The sequence below is a fragment of the Simochromis diagramma genome, unplaced genomic scaffold (assembly GCF_900408965.1).
Source record: "Simochromis diagramma unplaced genomic scaffold, fSimDia1.1 OVJJ01000680.1, whole genome shotgun sequence".
Taxonomy (NCBI): domain Eukaryota; kingdom Metazoa; phylum Chordata; class Actinopteri; order Cichliformes; family Cichlidae; genus Simochromis; species Simochromis diagramma.
The window spans coordinates 485,153-504,044 of NW_024387470.1; the positions used below are offsets into that span (position 1 = coordinate 485,153).

The window sequence follows — 18,892 nt, forward strand, 5'->3', positions numbered from 1 at the left end:
TATTTGTTGCTAAATATTTGACAAATTATTTTATTTTATTTTATTTGAGAACATGGTTATTATGTTGTTCTGTTTTTCGTTTGTTTTGTTTTTAATTTTTCTAGGAGTCATATAATGTTGAGATAGAGCTTCCAGCAAGAATTGGCTTCAGCAGAGGAGAAATTGCAAATTTCATAATTTACCGAAGTGACGGCCCTTACTACAGTGTCACCAGTAATGAGCAGAGTGTTAAAAACCTCTACCAGTAAGTAAAAAAGGTTAAACCATAAATTTCTTTGCAGCCAACAGTTTAACCTTAGAATTAGATGTACGCAAATAATGACTTGTTCCATGATCAGAATCGAAATATATTCAAACTCCACAGAATAAAATAATTCGCTTATTGCTAACTACCTAACATGCTTACTAAACAATGCAAACAATGCAACTTTTTAGTAACAAGATGCATACACACACAGTAATCGCTAAAACAAATACTGGTAAATAAATGTGTATGTAGTAAGAGCTTGCTAATGACAGTGCATGTATAGCACAATAAGGGGCAGATAGCTAATAATTACAGGTTGTAAATGTCAAGCTAAAATTAGTGACTCAAAAAAAGATGTTCACATTCATTGTTATGTGCCTTGCTTTATGTGCTTTGTTGAACCTTTTCTTCAAATGCTGTTGCAGGAGAAGCTTAGGACATTTATAACAACAGAAAATGTTTTTTTGTGGTGCACATAATTATTTACATCCTTCTGTGAATGTCTGATTTCTTCTGCTCTAGGTTTGGTAACAGTGGAATGCCAGGCCTTTGGCTTTTCCACACTGGAAACCGTTATTCCTTTGACAACATTGTACCTGCATCCATTAAAGGTCCTGTTTCTACTCCACCAACTGTAGGATATGACTCCCATATGGTAATTTTGTTATTTGCTTGATTTAGCTTTTGGACGATAACAATATATCTTCTTGAAATATACTGTAGTGCATCAAAAATCTATATTTTCTGCCTTATTTGCTTGCTTATTATGCACCAGTCTACTGCTGTGTACAGTGTTGTCGGCCACTATTTTTTCTCCCCAAATGACCTCTAACAAGAAAGCCTAATTTCTGCTATTGAGTACATCAGAAATTTCAACTTTCATAAATCATTCCAGATTATGGTAAATTGCAAAATGCTTAGCCATGTCTTTAGTAAAACCTCTGTAACTTTGTGAAAAACAGAAAAGTTTGGTTTTCAATTTCTACTATAGAAATTTCATTTTTTTATGACTACAGTTAAAAACAAAACAATTAAAAAACAATTTAAAAAAAACAAATAACACAAAACTGGAAGTCTGAGCAATGAGCTACCAGAACTTTTACTTTAATTTTATTTCTTACAATTTAAGTCCAAAGAGCCGTGCTGACAGATTTCTGTTATTGGCACATGTAGAAAAACAGTTAAATATGTAACTTCTTTACAGAATGGGGAGTTTCAGTCGTCCGGACCGCTTAAGATCAAAGTGGGTTGCACGTAGCCCGCCATGTAAAATGAGTTTGACACACCTGCTGTAGCGCATCTCTGCCATCATGGGTTTCCCAACACACACAGTCAGACACAACGTTCTTGCTATGCTGCTTTCTTTATTCATTCAGTGTTATCTCTAACGCTTTTTTAACAGTGACATGTCCACTCAATTTTATCAGCTCTAGTAGCTCTTCTGGCTGCTAGTCCAAGTGATTGCTATACACACCTTGGTCCCAGCGAGCTACTGCATAAATAGAAGAGACATAATGAGACAATTGCTGACAGCTGTGCCAGCCAGCCCAAAGAACCCTCTGCTCCAGCCCTCCCGGAGCTGAGCCAAAACCACACCCCGCCACCAAATACCCCGATCGCCCAACCTGGGGTGAGGAGCCATCCGGCCTAAACTTCCTTTGCCCACAGAAGAGGAAATCAGCCACAACCATCTATACCTCAAGCCTTTGGATCATCGTGAATTTGAAAGGCTGTCAAGCAAGATATGGTTGGATGATCTGGGTGTTGGCATCCTTCGTGCAATGGAGCCATCATTCTGCAAAACATTGCCCGAACATAGGGTGAATCAGCATATCAGGAGATAACAGTGGAGGGCTTCAACTGCCTACAGAATGGCCAGACATTCTTTATCTGCTGTGCTGTATTTAGTCTTGTGCTCTGACAGCTTACAACCGATGTATACCTCAGTCGAATCCCCTCACCTGCAAACACAAAACGGCCACCTGCCCTCAGGGAGAAGTTAGGACTATGGAGCATGGTTACCCCCAGAGAGTTTATTTTACCTAGTCAAATGGAATTTAAAGCTTCCTTGACACTGCTCTGTCAATGGACCAGGTCTGACTCACACTTTCGGGTGAGGTTGGTCAGGGGACTAGTTAGCTCTGCAAGTTCATGATGAACCCATTCAGCTCCAAGAACCACCTAACAGCATCTGCTCTCTGGGCTTGTGTGAGATGGTCGTCACGAAGGAATGGCGGGAATGGGCCCCAACCCATCTTTGTCTTTCATCAAGCTCACCAGAGAAACAGGATCTGCCTGCCTCTGCACTTTCAGGCGGTATATTTTTGTGGCTCTACCCCTGGCAGAATGTGCTAACTCATAATTGACATCACCCACCCATCATGTGTGACCACAAAAGACCCTTACTACTTGGCAAGTATTTTTCAGCTGGAGGATGGGAGAAACACAAATAGTTTACCTCCTGGTGTAAACTACTTGAGTCTAGCCTCTCTGTTGTCATCCTCTGACATCCTCTCTTCTTTTATTTTTGCTTGGACTTTTCTCACAGTTTTCTGTAAGTAGGTCCAACACCACACGTGGTTTTCTGCCAAACAGCATTTCAAAGGAAAAGAAAAATTCAGTGGAGGCCTGGGGCACCTCCTACAGTGGAAACAACAGTGGGTCTAACCACCAGTCCCAAGTTCATTCATCCTTGTGAATGAACTTCTCCTCAAACATCATGGAATTTAATGCTTTATTCACACACTCCACCAGCCCATGTGTGAGATTTGAAAAAATTGCCCTGGTCAGTAAATATTTCTTTTGGGATTCAGAATATGACCAGAAACAGCTCATGCACCACACTCTCAGCAGAAATTGAAATGCTTCACAAAGCCACCTCTTCATGATATTGTGTTGCATAATTCACCAAGACTAAAAACAAAAGGATATCCTTGTGCACTCCAGTGAAATGACCTGACTGGCATTCCAAGTAGGACTCATCCAGAAGAATTGGGTCATGGTTTTATTATGGTTTTATCATATTATATCAGCACCACCAGCAACAGGATGCACATTTCCCACTACAACATCCCTAGTTACAGCCAGCTGGGTGTGGCCAATAGCTGATCTCCCACTCCCAGTCTGGAGTTGTGGAATTGGCAGCACTGGTCTTTATGGGAGTAGCCCAAGCAGTCCAGCACAGTCTTCCAGACATCTTTAAAGTTCCCCTGAAAAACCGCTGGTAGGCTGAGCGCTGCTGCCTGCCCTTCCCCAGACAATAGGGGAAGCTGCCACACAGCCTTTTCCTCCACCAGCTGCTTACCAGCCTCCAACACTGTATCCTCAAACATATCCAAGACCAGCTGCGGTCATACGTCTCCACTGTCTTGTGTGGCATGATCAAAGAACCATGGTAAGTAGAGGCAGTTGAGTTGCGGCCCCAGACCAGACCACAAGGTTTTCCAGCACCGGGTTGTGCCGCTCGGCCTGGGCCTGCAGTTCTTCCATCTGCCCTCAGTTAACCACCGCCTGCTCCTATTGCACAGGGGAAGTTTTGCCACCATCTGATCCAGGGCTTAGACTTGTTTAACAGTACAATCTGTTGGTGTGACCCTTCTTTGGGTGTTGGGTGGAGTTGGCACCAGTGTAGGACATTTCTACCATCTTGGACTTCCCAACAGATAAGACAGTCAGACACAACCCTCTTGTTATGCTTGTTTTCACTGTTCTTTATCTTACACACTGTTTCTGATGTTCTTTTTAGATAATCCCCAGTCCAATCAGTTTTATTAGCTGCCACCACAACCTCAGACACCCATGCTGCTCTTTACTCCTCCGACTTTTCCATTGTTTTTCCTTCCAGGGCACCACCACCCCAGACTATGATGAGTTTGAAGAATATGTGGAGAATACGTTTGACCCTAATACCCAAGAAAGAGAAGATGATTATCCTTTAACAGGGAGGAACCCTGAATTCCAGCCTGCACCTGCTGATGGTGACCAATCAAGTTTCCTTCTACCGCAAAACCATTATGGGAGCGACAATATACCATTGACCTTTGAACCTGTGTATGGTTTCGAGCCACCAGAGAGGCAGTACGCTTCCCCTAATCCTCCACAGACAGTCGCAGAGGGAGGTGCTCAGCAGCCCCAGGAACAGCAACCACAGGTAACAGTGGTTCAAATGTGCAAAGAACTGTAGTATAACCCACTAACCATTTATAATGCACAACTTGGTATTATGCACACCTTTTGCCATCACAACTGCCTTAGTTAGATATGAAAAAAGGGAATTGAAACAGCAGGGTTGTCAGGTGTTAAAAGGATTTTAAATTCAAAGGACAATTTAAGAAAATATCATGGTCATAGTGGAATGGTGTTGTCAAGAAAATAATGAGAACATAGCGTAGATCATTACTTTCTGGATTATGATATTTGTAGAGAATTACAGCTACAGGCTTGGATTTTATTGCTTCCAATGCCAGAACATATTTCTCCTGTGTCTTCCTCTGCAGCTGCCTCTGGAAGTGGTGAATGTGCACACCCCACATAGAAATGCTCCGCCTCTTTCCCCTGGAGCACATGTGGTCAGTGTGGATGAAGAACAGGTTAATTTTGACACAGGAGGTAAGATAAAAACAATGAGTATTTTTCTTTTTTTTTAAAACTTATCAGCAAACTTTATCCTAAAGAAGTGCACAGAGCAGTCAAATCAATATGTGGGACCTCACTGAATCGTCTAGATACACTTTCCAACAGTTTTCCAAGTTACTTCATAGTGTGGTCGTTTCACGCTTAGGCCAAAATAGGCCATTTAAAGGACGTCAGAAACAAAAAGACAGCTGGTCAAAAGTTCAGTCTTTTTCACAGTCAAGTTGTCATAGTGATAACTGGGCAAGTATGCACTTTGTTTTGTTTGTCATGCAATTTTATTTATTTATTTGTCTTTGGATTCCTGTGACAATGAAGTGAGTCACATGAGACTATGTTTTGAGGAGCCATTCTAAAGAAAGCCACAGCCAAAAATGGGCCTATTTCACACAGCCACGTTTTGAACAGGCACAGTCAAACCCATACACATATACAGAGAGTGAATTCTGTTAGCTGTCCTCTTTTCATATCAGTAACTTTGTCACTGCCTGCATGTGATGCATTTGGGGACATCTGTACATTGTAGCTATAACAAAATAACCTTGGTTGCACTTTCTCTACTCTTTGAAATTAGTTTCATGGAAAACGCTACCTCGCTGTCTTGGCCAGCTGCCGAGCGGTACCTAATACAATACTGCCGTTGTGCTGTGTAGCTACCAGGTGTGTGTGCTCACGCTCCCTCCCCTTCAAACTACTCCCACAGGATTTTGCCATAAATAAGAATGTGTTCTCAGTAAACCTCTTATATAAGGTCAAGCAAACTGTCTGTGTAAGTGAGTTCATCTTATTAGGTCAGTTTGGGAAAAAGAAACAGTTTTTTCTGAGAAGCTTTCGAGATCTGTCGCCAAGTGTTTAATGTTCTATCTGACATTTTTATGCATGTTTTTAGGAAAACAAGATATGTCTTTAAGCTCACTATTTTGTTATAGAGCTATAGTAAAAGTGGAAACAGGCAGGATGGGATATGGAGCATCTTGCTGCTAAGGCCATTTTAGACCATATCTTGTAGACTTAAAGAATATCAGACTTCATGTACTAGTATACGTACATAGAGTATTTGGCTATATTTATCAAATCAAATCAAATTTATTCATAAGCACATTTAAAAACAACACGGGTTGAACCAAAGTGCTGTAGATAATGGAAATAGTAAACATTCATAGTAAAAAAACAATGAAAGACTAGTCACAATTAAAAGCTAAAGAATACAAGCGTGTTTTCAAGCGTGTTTTAAAAATGTCAAATGTCAAGTGCTATATTTATGTGTTTTGAAGTTTTTAGAAAGCACATTTATATTTTTCGGCATTTTTATGGATTTGATGTTTATGAAACTTGGAGTGGAATTGTTACGTCTTTGTCTCCCTAGAAAATTCCAACATCCCAAAAAGAGAGAAAGAAAATGAGAAAGTCAAAGAGAACAATGCACTCGCTCAGGAGTTATGCAAGCTCCATGTGATGTTTTTTGTTAAGAGAAGTTACTTAAGCATGTGAGGTTGTGGTCAGACTTGAGCAGTTCTAATAAGAATAGGCATTTAAGGTTTCAATCAAAATATCTTAAGTCAGCAGTTTTCTTGCTGACTCAGTTATTTATTTATTTTTTTGTCGATTCAAAGAGAAAAATTGTGCAGCATTCAAGTCAGAGACACTTTCAACAAATAAACAGTCTTTTAGTTTAGAGTCTGTTTAGAGTCGTAGTCAGAACATGTATATGCTGTGAAGACATTGGGTCTCATCTTGGCCACATCCAAGGACTGTTTATTACTTGGTATTGAGGTTTAGGTTAATATTTGGCTTAGTTTAGGGTTGTGGTTAGCCAGTGAGTGGTGAGGGTTACAAGACTACACAATGTATTATGTCAATGAAGGTTCTCATTAAAGAGGAAAGATGTGCATGTGTGGATGTTTGAAGCGGGACTGCAGCAGCTGGTTTTCTTTTCATATAGCATCTTGGAGTGTATGCATATATGTCTGCATGTGTGTGTGCAAATTTCATGTTGTTCCACTCACCCCCAGCCAGTTGCAGAGTCTCTTCCTGTTAAAAGAGTTTTTCCTTCCCACTGTCAGTAAGTTCTTGGTCATAGGGGGTCATCTGATTTCTTTGTGTTATTGTAGGGTCTTTACTTTGCAGTATAACGCGCCTTGAGCTGACTGTTGGTGTGATCTGGTGCTATACAAATACATTTGAATGGAAGTTTTTGTACAATGTGTAGATTGGAGACAAAATATAAATTGTTCAAGTGAATCATCTTACCATCACTCATTTTCAGGTAAAAGTCATAAAAATAATATAGAATGTTGATCATTATAAAATCTTTTTCATAAATTTTGCAGAAGACATTCACAGATGATACAGAGGGAGATGTTGCAACAGTTTGAAAAGATAAGACTTAGTCGGAAAAACTCTTCTCCCCCTAAACCATCAGCAATATGAAGGTTTTGTCTGAGTAGCAACACTTACTGTTCAGGAGAATACTGCAAGTACCTGCTCCATAACAGAGAGCTTAAATGAATATGGCTGAGTGATGATGTCACCAGTGGAGCGCAAACTAACCAATGTAGTGGGTATAACTGAAGCATTAGAGTGGAAACATTAGGCTAATGAGTTTAAATGTCGTGTATTATCTATGTATCATGTATCCTCTAATCTTACTTTTTTTTTCTCTCATAGTGATTCAATATACTACAGAGAATAAGGAAACATGTGCCAGGTATGTAAAGAGTAGACATGCAATTTAATTTGCTTACCTACACAGCCAATCAGACATTGTTGGTAAGACATTGAAAAGACATCAAAGACAACTTTGTTAGGTGTCTTAACAACACTGAGATTTGTTCAAAACAGTGTAAAGAGTAAAAGTTGCTTTCTCAGAATCTGAAGATCTTTCTTAAAAAAGAAAAGCTCTTTCCTGCAGAAATAATATTTTAAGTTAGTGTCTGCTTGATCTGACACTTGTCCATTCTCATGCCTTGTCTGATGCCATGAATACATATCAAAAAAGCACCGATCGTACTTAAAACTACAACTTTCTCCTTCTCATTTAGATTCCTGCAGCAGTGCTCCCAGAATGCATTTTGCACTGACTATGCCACAGGCTTCTGCTGTCACTGCCAACCAGGCTTCTATGGAAATGGACGCCAGTGTCTGCCTGATGGTTAGATCTTGGCCATTTTTTCTAAGTGCTGTGCCCATTGGTTGTCTTTACATATTAAAGCTGCTTTGTTGTGTGCTGCTCATCCAGGTGCCCCCCAGCGTGTTAGCGGTAAGGTGAGCGGTACTGTGTATGTGGGATCGACTCCAGTATCGCTGAACAACATTGATCTCCATGCCTACATTGTGGTGGGAGACGGGAGGGCGTATACTGCCATCAGTGAGGTACAACCTGAAAAACAGCCCCATTAATCGTGTACAAGCTTCTTCTATATTGTAATTAAGATTAAGACAGCCAGTACTTTTTCCATAACAAATTTAAGGAACCAATCTGGTAAGCATTCAGAGTGGGGCTAACTTATCAGATCAGGAGATCAGGAGCAAGGTTTAACTTACAGTCATGAAAAAGAAAGTTTTCAGAGGACTGCATGTAGTCATGAGACAAACTAAGCATACCCGTACTGCTTCCACAGGAATTAAGAGGGTAACCCTAATACTTGGATAATCGAATGTTTTTGATTAATTGACATCAGCAGGTTTGAGCACCTCTATAAAAGTTTTGTCAGTTTGCTGGTCTGGAGCATTGAGGTGTGTTAACATAATGGAAATCCCAGTGAATTCATTCCAATGTCAGGCCAAGAACTACATCTCAGACTCTACAGCATGCAGCGTGGGCATGCTGAGGCCTGTAGAGTCTGAGTCCATCAATGTTTAATGTCATGATACCATCGTTATTTAATAAAAAAGTGCATGTATGGTTTGCTTGGAAGTGTTATCAGGAGAAAGCCTCTAAGAACATGACAGCACAGCTTAGGTTTTCCACTTTGCATCTGAACAAATCACAAGACTTCTGAAACAATGTTCTTTGGATGGATGAAACTAAAGTTTGGCTATAATGCACAACACCAAGTAAGGAGGAAACCAAACACAGCATATCAGCACAAACACCTGATATAGTGTCCATTGGGGGAATTCAATTCGAATTTTTTTCAACCACAATTTTTTCAAATCCACCTTGGATTTAATCATTTTTAAGTAAAGGAAATTGAAATATGTTGGTTAAAAAGCCTCTGAAAAAAAATGAACATCTTAATGTCTTGCGTCATTTACGTAAACTTAGTCAACTTAGCAAACATTATCCCTCTTGGTCAGGTACCAGAACCAGTGGGCTGGGCACTGATGCCAGTTGCACCCATTGGAGAGCTATTTGGATGGCTGTTTGCTTTGGAGCTGCAGAATAGCCAAGCGGGATTCAAACTGACAGGTAAACATGTTTGCACAGTTTTTTGCCTTGTACGTCCTGACTCTTGACATTCTGGAGAGACATGAGGGAACTCCTTAATAGCAAGGACATCGTGTGTCTGTTTCTTTGCATGTGTGTGTTTCTGGTCTCCCAGCCAGATGTAGTGTCTCCAGGGATGTGATGTGATATCAGTCTTCCCCCTCCCCTCACTAATGGGAAACAGCTGTGTGGTTGTGTTAGTGTGTAACCATTGTAGACACTGCACTTTTTCTGAAATGTAGCTTCTGCATGTTTGTTATATATAAACCAGTAAATAAAAGATTGATGATTATTTGTGTTACAAGGTGCTGAGTTCAGTCGTCACGCAGAGGTTGTATTTTACCCTGGCAACCAGCGCTTGTCAATTATTCAGACGGCCCGTGGCCTCGATGACCACAACCACCTAACCGTGGGTACTGTAATCAGCGGCAGTGTGCCCTTCCTTCCTCCTGGTGCTGAAGTTACCATGGAGCCCTTCAAAGAGACTTACCAGTACTACCCCTCAGGTAAAGTCAAGGATTGAACAGCATACATCATTCGATTGCCCTTTTTGTTGCTTAAAGTGACCCCATCTCTCTTTCTACAGTTGCAACCTCCACCTCTATTAGAGAGTATTCAGTGGTTACAGCAGACCGAGGGTCCGAGTCCTTCTCTTTCCAGCTGAAACAGAATATCACCTACCGTGACTGCCCACACAACAACCAAGCTGCCACCCCGGAGACTTTGCAGATCCTTATGGAGAGGGTGTTTGTCATGTTCGTGAAGGAGGAGCGGATCCTGAGATACGCCATCACCAACAAAATCAGCCCAGTTAGAGGTGAGACAAACTATGTTTACAGAGATCACACTTTAATAGCAATTCACAGGTGGTCCAGTTACTGTATATACTACATATTTACTCATATAATGTGTGAGTTTTAACATGGTAGTGTTTTCTTAAATCGACCATAGCAAGTAGTGCCTTGACCTGAAGTAAAGTGAACATTTGCGACTTGTCAAGCCTCTGACCACATGTAATGCAAAGTTCTTATAAAATCAAGTCAACAAATTTAGACACATAAACAGCAAACGACAACACAACACAACAGTAGTTTAAAAGCCTGAAGTGCTGTATTTATTTAAGTATTTATTGGCCAGCAATAAATAATAATAAGAATAACATAAAATTTTAGCTAACATTAGCAGGAAGAATTTGTCTACTGAAGCCTGTCTAGACAGAAATGTGCTCGCCAAGCGATTGCTATGGCCCACATCAAAAGGGCGTTTGATTCATGAAGGGACTGTTTGGTTTCGGGATAATATTTGTCTTTCCCTGCCGACAGAGACAGATTGCAAGCTCACATAAGAAAATACTGTCTTGAGTAGTTGCCCCTTGTTATAAAATTATAAAAGTATTCGGTAAATCAACTACATTTGCTTTACGCTGTAATTGCCAGCATGGGTGTGGTTAGCAGGCCAGCTGGCATTTTTTGTGCCAAAAGTGAAAAAGTTATCATTTTCATGATACTTGGTATGTAGATATAGGTATTTAGTACACATGCCATTCCCCTACTTGTAATATAAGATAAATAACGCATGGTACAATGGACAGTGTTTACAAGGTTGCACACATTTTATGAACCTAAACTCATGAAAAGATAACTGACACTGCAGTTCACTTAATGACTGGAGTTGTCGATAACTGTGACAGTTTTTTGAGCTGAGATTTTTCTTTAAATGGTAAATGGACTGATTGTTATATAGCGCTTTTTTACTCTCCCAGAGTACTCAAAACCCTCTATGCAATATGCCACGTTCACACAAGCACTGTTTTCTATGCTTTTAACTCCTTAGTAACTACCATTCACACACATTCATAGTCCAATGGACGCATTGGAGAGCAACCTGGGGTTAATATCTTGTCCAAGGATATTTGGCATGCAGACTGGGAAAGCCAGGGATCGAACCTTCCAATCAGTAGATGACCTGCTCTACCTCCTGAGCTACAGCAGTAAATGCTGCCATTATGTAAACTGTTTCCCAGCAAGCTGTCATAAAAACATCTAAAACTAGATACTCTGATACATGATACAGTCATACATGATGACCAAAAAAACAGGCTGTTCTCCAAACTGAAACAATTTAAAGTTTAAATCAACAAATCTTATGGTTCTAATGGCTAAATGGATTTCAGACCATCCCTGTCATGTGTATTTTATGATCTACCAGTTGTGTCTGTTTGCGTATGGCATTCCATATGGACAGTTTCTGGTGAGGGGTTTTCACCCACCGCAAACATCTTCCTGTGCAGTCTTCCAAAACCCCAACTGCACGTTGCTGGATGCAGATCAAGCTGTCTGTTGTCGAATGCTAACTGGTTGACAAGTGGGCCGTAACAGCAAAGGGAGCCGCAACAGAGTTCGCCAGAGGAAAGAGAGAAGCACACAAAACTCCATCAAAGATAATAATAAAAAATACAAAATGAAAACCACAGATAGTGACTGCAATGGACATGTCCCATCATTTTTAACACTTGCTTTCACTTCAGCTCTTTGTATGTTATAACTTGGATGAACCAACAACACAAGCAAGACTAGTCCCGAGAATGGTTGTAACACATATTTTGTAACTTCAGTCTTTCAGCTTCAGTCAACGCCTACAGTGTTGGAAACATGACTTCTCTTCCAGAGCCTTTAACCATTCAGCTATTAATTATTGCAGGGTTGCCACAGAAACCTCAGCCAAACCAATGGCACAGAGTTGGATAGAGCACAGGTTTAAGAACACATGCTGTGGATTTACAGATTGAAACCATAGAAAATGTTGTCAAAATGTCTCCATTTTCACTTCAGTGTCTACCATGGTGCAGACACACCAGACCCTTTTAAGGATAATTTGAACCACAGTTTACGTCACAGCTGTCACAGCTGTCTTTAAGGATTTTAATGAATTCAGCTGCAGATGAATCCAGACATGTGTTAACACAGTTAACGAAAAGAGCTGGTCAAGGAGTGAAAACTGTAGACAGGCCAACAGAATTTAATGAGAACTTAGCATGAGTGGGAAAAAAAAATCTCAGAGTGTTGAAAAAAAAGATTTGCCTTACTGTTGGACTCTGTTTTTAAAAGCACCTTCTGTTTCCAGAGAACAAGCCAAAACCACCAAACCAGAACTGGTTTGGTTCTGTGGAATTTGCCCCCAAGTTTGTGTTCTGCCTTATCGTCTGCAACCTAGGAATAAAAAAGTAATGTGCTTGGAATACTACTTAGTAATTATTATAATTATTAAAGTATTATTGGTACAACTGACTATGTTTACAACTTTTATGGACAGAATTATTTAGGAGCCATGAAGAGGCAGAGGATGTGAGTTTTAGTAAACTCACTTTCACACTGGATCCACTTGTGTGAAGTGGCTGACAATTAGCAGCTCAGAGTCTGAGTCTCTGGTTCTCAGCTGAGAAACTGTGGATGGCCTCTCCAGGATGGGAAGGAGGGTATTTAAAAGTACCTCTGTTCTGTGGAACCAGCTCCCACTTTGGAATTGGGAGATAGACAACCTTTATTCTAAATTTAAGATTAGGCTCAAAACTTTCCCTTTTGATTAAGCTTATAGTAAAGATTGGATGACAGGTGACACTGAACCCTCCCTTGGTACGTCCCAATAGACTTAGGCTGCTGGGGGTTTCCCATGGTGCACTGAGCATTTCTTCTTCTTCTTCATCTTAATCTAATGATCAAGGAACTGACTTCACAGCCCATTGTTCCTTCAGTGGGCTGGTTTCAGTCATTATGCAAATGTACTGTTTATAAGATTGGGGAAACCTGCAGTCAGCTGAGACTGAAGAAGTCACTTGGATGGGTGACGAAACTGAAAACGCTACCTCCAGATGAACAGAATCAACCTTTTGGAACACAGCATCGTATTTCATCATTAGTTACTGTTAATCTCTGGCTGACTTCCACATTGTCTCTTTGGTTCAGTCTTCCTTTCTTACCCCTCCCCAGCCAGTCACAACAGATGGCTGTACCTCCATGAGCCTGGCTGTGCTGGAGTTTTCTTCAATTCATTTTAATTAGATTTTATTCGTAATGTCAAATCACAACAACAGTTGCCTTAAGGGGCTTTATATTGCAAGATAAAGACCCTAAAAATTTAGAGAGGAAACCTCCAACAATAAGATAACCCCCTATTAGCTAAGGCTTTGGAGAAAGTGGGAAGAAAAACTTCCTTTTAACAGGAAGAAACCTCTGGCAGAACCAGAAATTTAGGGAGGGGCAGACTTTGCTACCACCGGTTGGGGGTGAGGGGAGGAAGACAAATCAAAGACATCTGCTTTCTGTTAAAAGAGAGTGGGGTTATCTGATTGTTGGGGTTTTCTCTGTAGTATTTTAGGGTCTTTACCTTAGAATACAAAGCCTCTTGAGGCAACTGTTTTTGTGATTTGGTTTTATATAAATTGAATTGAATTGAACTGAAATGAATTGAATGTTCTCCCTGTGTTTGCGTGGGTTCCCTCCCACCGTCCAAAGACATGCAGTTTGTGGGGATAGGTTAATTGATTAATCCAAATTGCCCATAGGTGTGAATGCGGGAGTGAATGTGAGCACAAATGGTTGTCTGTCTCTGTGTGTTAACCCTGCGACAGACTGGCGACCTGTCCAGGGTGTACCCTCTCGTCCTATGACAGCTGAGATAGGCTCCAGTGCCCCCCGCAACCCTGAGAAGGATAAGCGGAAGCGAATGGATGGATGACTGAATTGAATCAAGTAGCTCAGGCGGTAGAGCAGGTCATCTACTGATCAGAAGGTTGGTGGTTTGATTCCTGGCTTCCCCTGGTCTGCATGCCAAATATCACTGGGCAAGATACCAAATTGCTCTCCAATGCATCCATTGTAGTGTGAATCTGTGTGTGAATTAAGCAAATGTGCTTGGGTAAATGCACAAGTTGTGTAAAGTGCTTTGAGTGCTCAGAAGAGTAGAAAAGTGCTATATAAGAACCAGTTTACCATTTACTATGTTTCTTTGATGGCCTGGGAAAGAACAGCTGGAGGTAATGACCTTGGAAAAGAACATCTGGGCACTTCAGCTAGAACTTTGACATGGTTTCACATAAGTGATGAAATTGAATTGATCAAAGGTCTTTAGGTATCAAAAGAATAAAGGATCATTCGGAATTCAACTGCGTCCTACAACTTACATTTTATTTTTTGACATTAATATAGTTTTACTAATAGAAGGTGTAGCATTCTCGTGTGATGCGACAAGCCAATGATCACTCTGGATGTTAGTCCGCTGTAAAACTTTAATGCGTACCCCAGCACACGACAAAACACAATGCCAGTACCGGAAAAACAAAACTCCCCCCACCATGCTATTCCGGTTGGACCACAGTTACGGCAGGTCTCATAAACAAATATTGCTTGGCAATCATTTAATGATTCAATAATCAATGATCTACAGAAGGTAAACCTGAAATTAGCTACTAGCTACTTTTCGCTGCGTTGGTCACAGAATAGTAACTGTAGGCAGTTAGGTCCAGTGCTATCCAAGGTATGGGTTGGATTTGAATGTGTTTGGGGAGTGTGTGTGGTTGACAGGCATATTTGATGTAATCTTTCCTATTTACAGTTTTATCGTTGTTAAAGCTTTACTGCACCCAAGTGAATGGTAAATCAAGCACTTTGTTGAGAATCACAGAGGTCTTTGTGGCTTGCTAAGCCAAAGAAAAGATCCTTTTAGATGAATTATGTTACATTAGATGAAAAGTTTTTCAACAATTTTTCCCGCATTGCTTTTAATTTTTATGTCCATTACCTTCATCTGCTCTCCTTAAAATAATGGAAGAAAAAATGTTCATAGATATATAAATACAGGACAGAACATGTGTTGTGTTCTTTTTCTGTCAACATGCAGCAGTTGTGCTGTCTTTACCCACTTTGTCTGCTGAAAAGCAGATAGTGACAGTTGGATACGTGACCTTGTAAGATGACGGGAAAAAGAAGTCTGAAAAAGAATTTGAGACAGACACCACCACCTTGTTTTTGGATTCAGACCAGGAATCTGTCGTTGAGACGTCAGCACGCTGATTAAAAACGTTATGATGACATATCTCACACATGCACATGCTCACACACAATGATCCACCCAGACCACAGCTGGAAGAGCTTTTGGGGATAAGGGATTTTGTAAACATGGGTTAAGTATGAGCCTGTCACACAGAGGGCATACATGTGTGCTGTGGAGTCGGGGGGGGGGGGGGGGGGGGGGTGTCTTGAATGGGGGTTGCCAGGTAGAATAGCTGACTAGTGATGTCATGAGAATTGTGGAAGAAAAGACGCTGAACTGACAGGTAAACCTGTCATACGCTTTATTAAACTGCAAATTAACTAGTTGTGGTATAGTTTATTGAGGGCCCCCTATTTTCAATGATTTAATTGAATCTAATGTAGCCACCTGTTATTTAAAGTATTGGAGTAAATAGTTTTGAAGTAAATATTTGAAATTATTCATCCATCTGGAGCCTATCCCAGCTGTCTTAGGGTGAGAGGCAGGGTACATCCTGGACAGGTCACCAGTCTGTCTCAGGGCTAACAGATAGACAAAGACAACCATTCGCACTCACATTCACACCCATAGGCAATTTAGTGTTTTCCTATCCCCACTAACTGCATGTCTTTGGACTGTGGAAGGAAGCCGGAGCAACCGGGGAGAACCCACGCAACATGGGGAGAACATGTAAACTCCGCACAGAAAGACCCCACCGTGCCACGGTGCCGCTAAAATGATTCATCCATCCATTCGCTTCCGCTTATCCTTTTCAGGGTCGCGGGGGGCGCTGAAACCTATCCCAGCTGTCATAGGGCGAGAGGCGGGGTACACCCTGGGCAGGTCGCCAGGGTGGCCAATTTAGATTGCATTTTAGACCTAAAGTGATTCATATTTGTCTTACTTATCTGGATTTTGCTTTGAACAAACATCTCGTCATTTTAAAGAGTCTGAGTCTGTTAATGAGACTCGGGCCCCTGTTGTACATTCCCCGTAGTGCAAAAGCCAAAAGCTGCATATTTTAAAATAACTGCATGTTAATTGCCCCCATGTTTTAAGCACCATGCCTGCAGTTAGTTTTTTATTTGCAGCCTCACTTTAGCTAACTGTTGACACCACTATGGATTCATTTGGGTAGTTTTCTCCTTAGCTGTGCTGGGTTTTTTTTTTAGCCCGATAAACCACTTAAATCCAGCTTTCAGTGCGTTCAGATGATTTAGTGTTGCTGGACTTTAAGTGTCCAGTGCATAAACCCAGTTTGTTTGTGTCTACATGTTTATGCGTGTGTGGAGGAGATTTTTGAAAAGCAACAGGTGGGAAACTGCACTCACCACTTTGATGATGATGATGATGATGATGATGTGTGTGTGTGTGTGTGTGTGTGTGTGTGTGTGTGTGTGTATGTGTGTGCGTGCGTGCGTGCGTGCGTGCTTCTCCCATTCTCTCTCTCTTTAATTATCCCTCAGCCTTTTCTTCAGTCCATGTGTATCTCACCCTCTCATCTCCCCTTTTTTACCGCCACATTCAGACTTTGCAGGGTCTCTCTCTCTCTCTCTGATAATGAGCCAAAATTGCTCTCTGGCCTCAGGAGATGAAATCAAGCTGCGTGTGTGTATGTTTGTTTTTGTTTATGTGCAAGTGTATTGTTGTTTATGGCATATGATGAAGCTGACAGTAAAGCAAAAGTCCAGCATGAAACACTCTAAGATGATTAAAAACAGATATTATAACAGATGTGTTCATGTGCATAACTGAGAATATTTTACATCCCAGCCAACTGGAGCCGACTAACTATAGATGTCCTTGAAATAAAAGCGAAACCATGCAGACACTGAAGGTTTGTGTTTGAGCCGAATCTAAATTCCATATTTGGGCCAATATTTAAATTGTGTGGGTAGAAGGAATATTTAAAGAATGCCTGAGCAGTGTGGGGTATTTTACATTAGATAATATTTTTACATGACACGAGACCAAAGTTATCGATCAAAGATGCTGAGACTTGTTTTAACGACACTATAATATTGCTTAATGTTAAAGTTATAATAATACAAAAAAATAAGAGTTGGAGCATTCTTATAACAGGATCATTGCTGTATCCTGCTGTACAGAGCAAATTTGAACTTTAAGCATATTTATTCATCTTTAACATTTCTTTTTTCCCCCATGGTTTTCTTTGCTCTTTTGTTTATATTTCTGATTTTCTCAAAATTCGTCTGAAGTTTGTTTTTGAAATTGTCTGTCTGAGCCACGCAGCAGTATGAAGAAACCCTGAACTCACATCCGCTCACTCATCCCTCTGTCCATGTGTCTACCCCCCCATATGCGTCTAAGCTTGTCCATATGTTGAACATAGAGAACATGAAGGGAGTTGCTTCCTAAGAGGAGTCCGTCCTGTGGGAGTTTGTCTGGAGTGATTTTACATGTGTGTTTGGTTAACTTGCCCTGTAATCATTGCCCTAATCACTGAAGTTTCACTAAATAATCCAGACCTCAGTTGATCTGAGTTCAGGATATTTGGTGTGTAGCAGATTTTGTGTGGTTGTCCGGTTGAATTTTCTCACACCAGCTTTAACAATGTTGCTCTTTTATGTCTAATGCAGTTTATTTTCAGATTATAATGTCTGTTAATGTTATTGTCTGCTTCTTTAAATTCTTTCTTTTTTAACATTTGTTGAAGGTGCCACTTTTAATGTGCTTTGAAAGACTAGAAAATGAAAATGAAATCAAATGGGCAACTGGACATTACTGACAGTACACAAGCAATTTTTTCTAATAGAGTAGCTTTGCATGAGTTCCATCAGGTTACCTGAAACAAGCCATTTTACCTGCTTTTGGCTCTTTAGGCCATCTTTCGTCTGATTGGCTGCTACTCCTAAACAGAAGGTTTTACCAGCAAGTGGGTAGGGCTTCTGTAACCATAGCCAAAACAATTTGACTGAGATGACTATAACAGGGATATGGTCTCTCTTTGACGTCATACAGAGCCAGTGTAAGACAAAATAACGTCTGAAATAGAAGAAATATTGAATTATTTTTAAGGCTGACCTCAAATGAAACTTTGAACATGAAAAATCCACCATGGCAGAAGTATATATATTATATTAAATAAGGAAATTATATTAGACACTGGTTACAGGGAGTTATTTGAAACTTAGCATATAAAAAGTACTTAAGCTTACTTATTTGTGTAAATGGGAAGTCCTCTTCACACACTAAGGTTAATTATTCCACAGGATTCCTTGCAAGAGCCAATTCTATTTACATTATACATGCTATCCTTAGCCAGTATTATTAGAAGGAATAGCATACATTTTCTCTGCTATGCAGATGATACCCAGCTTATCTATCCATGAAACCAGATGACAAATACCAACTAGTTAGACTGTAGGTATGAATAAAAGACATAAAGATCTGGATGACCTGTTTCTAAATTCAGACAAAACTGAGTTATTGTACTTGACCCTAAAAATCATAGACACCTGGTGTCCAAACGGATCCTCTCTCTCCAGCAGCACTGTTAGGAATCTTAGAGTAATTTTTCACTGTCACTCTCAGTC

The 18,892-nt window shown here is 40.5% G+C and overlaps 1 protein-coding gene across 6 annotated transcripts in view; it reads left to right on the forward strand.

Annotated features, from left to right (window-relative positions):
* nid2a (nidogen 2a (osteonidogen)) overlaps positions 1-18,892 on the forward strand; it is a 52,985-nt gene that overhangs the window by 11,722 nt on the left and 22,371 nt on the right. For all 6 annotated transcript variants that reach the window (XM_040014941.1, XM_040014939.1, XM_040014940.1 and 3 more), the window contains exons 5-14: positions 105-244; positions 770-902; positions 4,092-4,397; positions 4,744-4,855; positions 7,547-7,586; positions 7,921-8,030; positions 8,118-8,251; positions 9,179-9,290; positions 9,614-9,814; positions 9,895-10,125. In XM_040014941.1, coding sequence (XP_039870875.1) covers positions 105-244; positions 770-902; positions 4,092-4,397; positions 4,744-4,855; positions 7,547-7,586; positions 7,921-8,030; positions 8,118-8,251; positions 9,179-9,290; positions 9,614-9,814; positions 9,895-10,125 — 1,519 coding nt within the window. The remainder of the gene's footprint in view (positions 1-104; positions 245-769; positions 903-4,091; positions 4,398-4,743; positions 4,856-7,546; positions 7,587-7,920; positions 8,031-8,117; positions 8,252-9,178; positions 9,291-9,613; positions 9,815-9,894; positions 10,126-18,892) is intronic.